This window comes from Triticum urartu, chromosome 6A (genome assembly GCF_056163025.1).
Source record: "Triticum urartu cultivar PI428250 chromosome 6A, HENAU_Tu73, whole genome shotgun sequence".
Lineage (NCBI taxonomy): Eukaryota > Viridiplantae > Streptophyta > Magnoliopsida > Poales > Poaceae > Triticum > Triticum urartu.
This window is the reverse complement of record NC_141878.1, coordinates 358,394,051-358,404,555: the sequence shown is the minus strand read 5'-3', so window position 1 is coordinate 358,404,555 and position 10,505 is coordinate 358,394,051. Positions and strand designations below refer to the sequence as shown.

Genomic DNA, 10,505 nt, shown 5'->3' with positions numbered 1-10,505 from the left:
GTTCCCACGGTTGTCCCTCAGTCGCATGTATTCTTGCCCGTTGGATGCTAGTCAATTCGGTCTTCTACTACGTTTCAGCCGCTGGATCTTCGCTGCTCGTTTTCACCATGCGGTAAGCTCGCATTGACCAATGACAGGTGGGCTCTCACAGTATGCTGGTTGGTTGGGTCAACCGTTTCAAGGTGCGTGTGCGCCGGTAAAATTGACAAATTTGACCTATGAACGAAATCAAATCACAGAATAAACTGCCCATGAAACTATTTCATGCGTCTGACCTTTTTATGTGACGCCCAACACAAAGACGTCACACTACACTGTGCAACGCCTCGTAGATAGGCGTTATACGCCTGGCCAGCGTCCCATTTGCCGTGTGCGCCCTCTCCCTGCACGCCGCGTGCACGCCGTGCCGTTTGCGGGAGAGCGTGCGGCAGCCGCGGATGGTTTGCTTTGTTGCGTGAGCGCCTGCGTCTTTCGCTGCAGGTGGGCTCTATTTCGTTCTGGTCCCATTTGTCTGTCATTCATGTGTGCTGCATTGCGTCTCGTCTGCGACCGATGCATGTGCGCGTGGGGCCTGGCTGACCGATGCATCGTGCGTGAGTCGTGTGTGCCTCACCTTCGTCTACGGTTGGAGAGAGGAGGTGGACTGGCAAAATATCTCATGAGCCTTGGTCGCCTCCGGTTTACCTTCCCCGTCTCCAATACCTACCGCCGTCGCAGCCTCCTCTCGGTTTCTGATGCTGCCGCTCCGATGAAGATTACCACGCCACTGTTGCTTAGATCCCTGGAGAAGGGGAACAGCAGTCGCGCCAGGCGGCATGCCTCGTCCGAGCCGCATGGTGGCCGACACATCGGCGCTTTCATGGTCGGTCCTGGGCGGTGCCTTGTCAGCGTCGTGGATGGCTTGGGCAGCGCCTTGGCATCCAAGAGGGGCGAAGTGGGCCGGCCAGCATGCGTGGGGCGCAAAGGCCACGAGCAGGAAGGAGATGCGCTGGAGGGGATGGAGGAGGAAGTTGGAGGTGGCATCAGCGTCCATGGCGACGCCGCCAAGGGACCCCCCTGCACACCTCAGCGTCCATGGCAACGCCGCCATGGGAACCCCCCTGCACACCTCGGCATGCCTCGTCTGTGCCACATGGTGGCCGAGATGCGGCCGCCCATGCTCTGCCGGTGCCGTCTCATCCTCTTCATCAAGAGGAGGCATCTCTGCCGGACCACGCCTCCCCATCTACCGCACTGTAATGGCCACCTCCTGGATGAGGTATAGCACTGTGTTGACCGTCCTCTGCTGCCCTGGTCCCTAACATCTGCTCCTGCCGAGGTCGGCTGTTCGTCGAGGCATAAAGACACCTCAATTTCTTTTCTTTTTCCCTATTTCTATTCTTGCATTTGTTTCTTCTTCTTGGACCTCTCTGTATGCTGCTTTAATCTTGTTTATGTATCTGTAGTTACTGATAAAGTACTCATCGAGCTTAGATTAAATTTTATGGGATTGCAGGCTGAGGTGAGCATCATGACGATGAGCAGGCCTGTGGCTGATGTAGAGAGCTCCTTCAACGGGAAGTAGCAGTGCTGGAAGAACTTGAAGATGAGCAGGTCAATTTTGACATGTCCAGTTAGTTCGGGTAACCTTTGCATCTTTACATGTCTTTGCCTTACTGCCATTTTATTTTTGCTGCGTTGCTATTAGGTTCCGAAGTCATGCCTTCGCCTTACTGTCGTGCTGATACTGGATGCCACGTTGAGGAATATTGGGATCACAACTTAACTTAAATTAAATTAGCAATATAGTGTCAATGTGTGTCATCTGAACCTAATGAGATGTTGTTTACTGAAGAACAACCCCTTGCTACTTGCACAGTACGTGAAAAAACACCCTAAATAGATTGAAGAAATCATAATTGACTGTGATTGCATTTAGTTGATGCTTATGTGTATTTCCCATCAGTAGACCAAGTGGGTACTGGGTAATCTTCTATATTTCAAGTCCAAGCTTTCTATTCATTTTTCTATCTTTTTTTGCATATCTTAGTGATCATCTGCAGGGCTGAATTATGCCATTGTTGATGGTGCACAGGTCTATTGCTTGGTAGACCCAGTATTGGCCCTCCTTTCAAGCTCATGTGTTCATCCTAGAGAAAAATCTGGAAAATACGTCTAAACTATCTTTTAATCTGCCTATAGTGTAATGCTATGATTATATATATGGATACATCATATCGATATGTCAAGAGACCTAAAGCCTTAAGAGTTAAAGTGACAAACTGGGACTGATGTCATAATTGCATATGGGCTTTGTTCAATTATTTTCTTGCCTAGAACGATGATGTTTGCAGATGGGCTTGTTCAGTCATAAGAGCTTATCGGTTCAGCTGGCATAATTTTGTTTCTTCAGTGTACTGTGTCTGAGGAAAAAAATATTTTGTTTCCTGTTTAGGTGAATTCATGGCCAAGATGGACGGATTTCTGTTGTGTGGGCTAGAGGTTCTTGAGGTAGAGCACCAGCACCAACTAAGCTTCCATTCTGGTAAAATGTATGACATTCTTGATGAGCATGCATATCTATGGTTTTGTGGACACTGATTTAGTTCCATGCCAGTTTATTTCCAGCGGTTGGTCTGCCTCTTTATAGAGATTTTTATTACTAAAATAAATTAGAAACTGAATGTATACTGCTTTCACCTTCAGTTTGAACATGACATTGTCTTATTTGTGACATAGGTGGAAATTAGCAAGCAGGCTATAGTCGGTGCATGGATGACCAAGTTTACTTATTACTTTATGAAGATGATGATTCCTAAATGGAATTAGGAGCTAGGTCCAGCATGTTGATTGTGCTTCAAGGTACAGTTGTTTGTACCTTATAAAACTAATGCTTTTTATTGGTGTGCATCTTGACCGAAAGCTTGATTCATAGATAGCTTCTCTTTGGCCATGTGATTATTTGAAGATTTTTGCTCTATGTTGTTTCCCTTGATTAGGTTCAGAAGATGATTGCAGCAATTAGTCCAATTAATATTTTGTTCATATGCTTTGAATAAAACTGTGTTCAGAGATCATGTTGTATGCACTTAGGGTGCATCCAATCATTTTTGTAGGTTGAAACACGAGAAGAAGTACTATCTTGCCTGCCTGAAATTGACAGGAGCTTAGTCTGAATGTCGAAGAAATACTGGAATGTAGGATGGAGAGGTTAGCATGCTTACTCCATGTAATAATTTCAGAACTACTGTGTTATAGTAATGTATTTAGCTAAACCTTTCATTCGGCACATCCATAACTCAACCAGTTTATGCATGATGATTTAGGGCGTATTTATTTCCAAAGCAAACAAACTACTGGTCTTCGCTGGGTAAGGATAGGTGTTTGGTACCGAAACAAAAATTTACTTTGTCGGGCTAACTAGCATGCATGGGCTAGACAATCTTGGCACACTGGGAAAACAATGTAATGTTGCAGCATGTCAACATCATGTTCTAAACCATTTTTAGTGGCTGAGAGAAGAAACAATTGTCCAGGCTCATAAGAAAGAGCTTTTAATTTTAGGCCATTGTTTCGACGAGCTGGTGAACAACCTGGGTATCTAATTTTATATGAGCCAGGGAAAGCAATTTTATACCTAACAGCTCTCCCCTGATTTGGATCTTTGTTGGCCGTTCGATCTTGCTCATTTCGGTCAATTGTGCCAGTTCGGTCGTCCGATCCTTGCATCGTGTTATCACCTTGCCTATTTTATTCTCCTCACTTTGTCATGGATTAACATCATATTACTAATTTTTTGTGTTGAACTAACCAGTTTAACAATCAAAATTGATGGCCTTGCATCAACTGTTGTTGTTCTGCTAGCCATAGGCTGCCCTCAGGTTCATAATTCTAAGCTTGGACCATGTGGCCCACCTTAACCAATGCAGCTTGATGACTCCGTGTGGTTGCTAGGGGAACAGGTTGTGCTGATAAAAGTCCATGAATTTTTTATTAGCATCATTATTTTTCAATTTGATCTATTGTTTTCTAGCTTTTCTTGTGTATCAACTTCCATATACGGTACTGTTTGTCAAGCATTACTATTGTTCTCACTTAGAATTTTTTATTTTCTTCTTTGCTACTTTAAATTTAGATGCTCAAGAAATTTGGTAAGTATCATAGTGGTTCGGGCCTTGGTGCTACATGAGACACAATCACCTTCAAAGTACATGTGTGTATTATGGATATTAATGCTTTTGCTCATTCTAATTTTTTACTTAAGGTGGTTACATTTTCTTACTTTTTGCTGAAATAGAGTGAATTCAGTCATGAACATGCATTGATATATTTATTGTTAGTTTATCTTCGTGTTATCGGTATGCTTTCGATGGCTGCAACCTGAACTAATTATATCACTATTCCCATCTTACTTAGTGGCATTGCTATGCTTCACAGTATACAATGTTTTGCATGCCAGTATAATTCATAAGTGGTTTTCGTATTTAGGTGTTATTAATATGGTGAGTGATTGAAGGGGAGGCATGAGGAGAAGAGCAGTCCAAAGGGTGGATGGAGCATGTCACTTGTTGATGTTCTTTCCATTTCCGGACAGAACAGCCGTTCTATGATTTGGGTGTATGTTGATGTGTGAAAGTCAATCATTTGGATTCCCAACTAGACTATTGTGTGTGTTTAATATTTTATTGTGCATTGATAAAATGTTTCAGTGCCCATGTGCACAAGTTAAATTTTGAAATAGATGAAAGGACAACACAGCATAAGGGAGTTTGCCCTTTAGGAAGGTTCTTGTCTGCTGTTGTGATTAAAATTAGGAAATTTATATACCTATAGCAGGATAGTTGCTCAAGCTCAAGTCTTATGTAACATGTAACATCTAAACTATGTTTGTGCTAATAATTTTTCCCATTGAAAAAGGCCATGTTGCACAAGGTAGGTGTTTTTGGTTTTAATTCAGGGAGGTGACACCAATTGTGCGTTTGATCTCCAAATGTGTTTGAACATAATTAAGTCGAGGAACCTCCGCGGTAAAGTTGTATGTCATATACCTCGTGCCATTTTTTGGCTCTATGTTACGCGAATAAGACAACAGAATATGCATGCTACCCTAACTGGTTGCTAAAACCTACTTCTACTAGCAAAGTCAAATATTTTTTGACATGGTCTCTGCACTTGCTCAAACATAAAGTTATTGAAAAATGCAAATATTTTCAACGCGCCCATGGTATCAAATTGTACTCTGTGCCATTTCGCTCAGGGATAAATTAAAATGTGTGTGAGCGCATCTCATTCTAGACGACAGTCTCCATTTCTTTCTATTTAAGGGGGTACATTTTGTTATCATATGTCCTCGCCCACAACTAAACCAACTAAAACATGAAAATAAATAATCAACGCACACATGGATTCAGCGGGTATCTGCGCCATATGTCCTTGCAAAATGAAACTATTTTCATCAACAACATGACTTTAACGGGTCTCTGCGCCATTTGGCGCAACTGGTCAACTAGAATTAGTAGACGTCAAAAAATGACTATGAATTATCACTTGTTATTGAACCATTTGATGTTTGAGGATTCGATTATATGGGACCGTTTCCTTCATCTAATGGGTATACACATATTTTAGTTGTTGTTGATTACGTTACTAAGTGGGTAGAAGCTATTCCAACTAGTAGTGCTGATCATGACACCTCTATTAAGATGCTTAAAGAAGTTATTTTTCCGAGGTTTGGAGTCCCTAGATACTTAATGACTGATGGTGGTTCACACTTTATTCATGGTGCTTTTCGTAAAATGCTTGCTAAGTATGATGTTAATCATAGAATTGCATCCCCATATCACCCACGGTCTAGTGGTTAAGTAGAACTGAGCAATAGAGAGCTTAAATTAATTTTGCAAAAGACTGTTAATAGATCTAGAAAGAATTGGTCAAACAAACTTGATGATGCACTATGGGCTTATAGAACTGCATATAAAAATCCTATGTGTATGTCCCCGTATAAAATAGTTTATGGAAAAGCATGTCACTGACCTCTCGAACTAGAACATAAGGCATATTGGGCCATTAAAGAGCTCAACTATGACTTCAAACTTGCTGGTGAGAAGAGACTATTTGACATTAGCTCACTTGACGAGTGGAGAACCCAGGCCTATGAGAATGCCAAATTGTTTAAGGAAAAAGTTAAAAGATGGCATGACAAAAGGATACAAAAACGTGAGTTTAATGTAGGTGATTATGTATTGTTATACAACTCTCGTTTAAGATTTTTTGCAGGAAAACTCCTCTCTAAATGGGAAGGTCCTTACGTTATCGAGGAGGTCTATCATTCCGGTGCCATAAAAATCAACAACTTCGAAGGCACAAAGGGTGGTGAACGGTCAAAGAATCAAACATTATATCTCAGGTAATCTTATAAATGTTGAAACTAATGTTATTGAAACCGTAACCCCGGAGGAGTATATAAGCTTCCAGAACGTTTCAGCCTCCGAAAAGGAAGAGGTATGTGGTACGATAAGTAAACCGACTCTAAAACAGTTCTAATAGCATTTTTCTCTGTTTTGGAATATTTAAGAAAATAGGAAAATAAGAAGCAGTCCGAGAAGGACACAAGGCGTCCATGAGGGTGGAGGGCGCGCCCCCTGCCTCGTGGGCACCTCGTGTGCCCTCCAGACTCCGTTTTCTTGCACGATACTTCTTTTGGTCGGTAAAAATTCATTATATAATCTCCCAAAGGTTTTGACCATCGTACCACGCAAATATCTCATGTTTTTGTTTCGAGCTGTTTCTGCAGCAGATTTAGAGCAAGATGTCATCTCAAGACTCTGACGGAGAGAGCTATGTCTCACATCTCATTGCTGACCCAAAGACCTATGGGGACCTATCTCCTTGTGGTCGAGGAGGATCAATGATTCAAGTTCGGAGGAGGAGGATGTTCCTCTACCTCAACCTGGAGATATGCACGTGAAGTTCAAGAAGTCTAGTCTCCCTAAGAGGGCTAAACTGTCTAACAACCGATCTATTCCTTCTCGTTTTTGGCAGAAAAGCAAAGGAGATTTATGCGACAAGATCTTGAAGTTGGAATCGGAGGTCGATGATTTAAAGGAGGAGATCGCTCTTCTCAATTACAATATGAAAAGGCTGAAGGCACAATTGTCACCATCATCACCATCTCCTCCACCTCCGAAGAAGGGGAACTGAGTATCTGGTATGGGCACTCCCTTTGGCAACTGCCAAGCTTGGGGGAGTGCCCTGGTATCGTATCACCATCACACTTTTATCTTTACCGTTTTCTTAGTTCGATACTTTTGGTAATATCTTGATCTAGTAGAATAAAGTTTTAGTATGATCTAGTTTTGAGTTTTGTTTTATGATCTTTCTATGTAATCGAGTCCGTGAGCTATATATAATAAAGATTAGTTTTGAGTCGAGGGCTTGATTACCTTGCTATGATCTTGAGGGAATAAAAGTAAGAATAAAAAGAAATAAAGAGATCGTATTGATCTTATGGAGAGTAATGACTTCACATATAAAGAGTATGATGAATACAAGTTGTTGAGAGTTGACAAACATAGTTTTGGTCATCGTTGCAATTACTAGGAAGTAATAAAGAAATAGAGGTTTTCACATATAAATATACTATCTTGGACATCTTTTATGATTGTGAGCACTCATTAAAATATGACATGCTAAAAGGTTGATGTGCGGAGCAGCAGGAGGGGACCACTACAATGTTGAAGAGGACCGGCGTCATCGTCGAGAAACTTATGGACGAGAATACCATGTGCATCGAGCGTAGAAGGCTGGTGGAGGAATCCGTGGATGCTCTCAAGCAGCATCTTGAGGACAAGAAAGAGCTCATCGCCGCTCGCCGCAGAGACTAGTTCCCGCGGCCTGTAGCAATGCATCAAGAAAGTAGAGATCAGCGAGCCAGCTCGTTGTCTTCCTTCTTCTGTTGCACTTGTGTATTTCGGGCGTTGCCACATGTGGCTTTTTGAATTATGTTCCTAAATATGTAAGACAGTTATTATCCACTGTCAACGTCCTTATATTCATCACGCTTGCTATAAGTCACAGTCGATGCTATATAGGTCCGTCGGATCTTACATCAAGAACCGTGCAAAACTTCTTTTCAGATTTTCATTTTTCTCTCTTAAATCTCAGTCCAGTGAGACATATAGCCACGCCGTAGAACAGGGGATCGGGCGCCATTAATGGAGACGTTGGGAGGGAGGTGCGCGGTGGGTAGAGGTCAAAGGGCTCTCCTCATGATGAGCACGCGTAGGGGTCTGATCGCACGCCTCATGTACTCAAATATCTACCCCGCACGGCACTTCCTAGCCAATAAAAAAAGGGGACGCGTGGCGGCATGTAATTGGTAAGTAGAACACCCATGGTTTCAATAATACTTGTGTTTCCGATTTGTAACATGATGGCACTTGTTTCAAAATGACTTTGTTGATTGTTAATGTGTGCGCCTTCACAAATCCGACAGAAAAATTACCACAGCATGTTGGTGCCATGTCATGACACCATGCCAAGTTTCATGATTTTCAAGCGTGTTTTGGATTTACAGGAATTAAAAAATCAAGTGTCTCAATCTTTTCGGCCGAGCCATGATGCCCAGATGTTTGAATTTCATTCCCATTTATTGCATGGGACCTAGAAATTCACCCAAGGACACACATGTGATTTTTCAACCAACCTTGATGCACTGGAGCATGTGCTTGTAGTTCAAATTTGAATTATGCACATTAAATGCCCAAAAACTCAATTAATGTATCAAAAATGTCAAACGAACCCGAAATAATCCAAAATTTAGCATGATACTTCTATTTGGTCTAATCCCTCTGTGTAAAAAAATTAAGGTGGGAGAAGGCAGTGTACATATGTCGTTTCGCACACGGAGTTGACACGTTCCCTCTCGGAACCACGAGCCTTCTTGAGGGAAGCTCCGGTTTGCAAGAAGATTACACCAAAGCTTGTCCCAATTCGGCCAAAAAATTACCGCAACATGTTGGTGCCATGTCATGACACCGTGCCAAGTTTCATGATTTTCAGGTGTGTTTTGGATTTACAGGAATTAAAAAACCAAGTTTCTCAATCTTTACAACCGAGGCACGACGCCCAGATGTTTGAATTTCATTCTCATTTCTTGTATGGGACCTATAAATTCACTCCAAGGACACACATGTGATTTTTCAACCAACTTTGGTGCACTGGAGCATGTGCTTGTAGTTCAAATTTGAATTATGCACATTAAATGCCCATAAACTCAATTAATGTATAAAAAGGGCCAAACAAACCCAGAAAAATTCCAAAATTTAGCACGATACTTCTATTTGGTCTAATCTACTTGTGTAAAAAAATTAAGGCAGGAGAAGGCAGTGTACGTATGTCGTTTCACACACGGAGGTGACACGTTCCCTCTCGGAACCACGAGCCTTCTTGAGGGAAGCTCCGGTTTGCAAGAAGCTTATACCAAAGCTTGTCCCAATTCAGCCAAAAAGATTACCGTAGCATGTTGGTGCCATGTCATGCCACCATGCCAAGTTTCATGATTTTCAACCGTGTTTTGGATTTATAGGAATTAAAAAACCAAGTTTCTCAATCTTTCCGGCCAAACCATGACGCCCAGATGTTTGAATTTCATTCCCATTTCTTGCATGGGACCTAGAAATTCACCCAATGACACACATATGATTTTTCAACCAACTTTGGTGCACCAAAGCATGTGCTTGTAGTTCAAATTCGAATTATGCACAGTAAATGCCCAAAAACTCAATTAATGTATAAAAAGGCCAAATAAACCCAGAATAATTCCAAAATTTAGCACGATACTTCTATTTGGTCTAATCTGCCTGTGTAAAAAAATTAAGAAGGGAGAAGGCAGTGTACGTATGTTGTTTCGCACATGGAGGTGATACGTTCCCTCTCGGAACCACGAGCCTTCTTGAGGGAAGTTCCGGATTGCAAGAAACTTACACCAAAGCTTGTCCCAAATCGTCCAAATAATTTACCGCAACATGTTGGTGCCATGTCATGACACCATGCCAAGTTTCGGGATTTTCAGGCGTGTTTTGGATTTACAGGAATTAAAAAACCAAGTTTCTCAATCTTTCCGGCCGAGCCACAATGCCTAGATGTTTGAACTTCATTCTCATTTCATGCATGGGACCTAGAAATTCACCCAAAGACACATATGTGATTTTTCAACAAACTTTGGTGCACTGGAGCATGTGCTTGTAGTTCAAATTTGAATTATGCACATTAAATGTCCAGAAACTCAATTAATGCATAAAAATGCCAAACGAACCCGGAATAATTCCAAATTTAAGTACGACACTCATGTACTAGTTGCATGTTCACTGTACATAAATGTTCTAGCAATTCAAACACCATCCTTTCCCTCCGTAACACCATTTTGTCTTTTAAAACATGATGAAAAAATCAGGTACACCACAAACAGTTTACTAGAAAGAATCGTGTGGGATGCGATATAAAATATCTTGGCGCATCGTCTTGTC

At 41.8% G+C, this 10,505-nt stretch overlaps 1 protein-coding gene across 30 annotated transcripts; it reads left to right on the top strand.

The window, feature by feature from the left end:
- Window positions 1-620: 620 nt before the first annotated feature.
- Window positions 621-4,895, top strand: LOC125513419 (uncharacterized). 30 transcript variants are annotated; one of them, XR_007285931.1, is made up of 6 exons: window positions 621-1,258; window positions 1,496-1,622; window positions 2,435-2,490; window positions 2,719-2,841; window positions 3,096-3,189; window positions 4,468-4,895. XR_007285931.1 is itself a non-coding variant. In XM_048678541.2 (3 exons), the coding sequence occupies exons 1-2, from the start codon at window positions 659-661 to the stop codon at window positions 1,562-1,564; spliced, it is 669 nt and encodes a 222-aa protein (XP_048534498.1). In that variant the 5' UTR covers window positions 621-658; the 3' UTR covers window positions 1,565-1,593; window positions 1,688-2,424. The 30 variants fall into 30 exon arrangements, 1 of the variants encoding a protein (XP_048534498.1); XR_007285920.1 differs by having other exon boundaries at window positions 2,435-2,531; XR_007285921.2 differs by having other exon boundaries at window positions 2,435-2,531; window positions 3,844-4,895.
- Window positions 4,896-10,505: the final 5,610 nt, after the last annotated feature.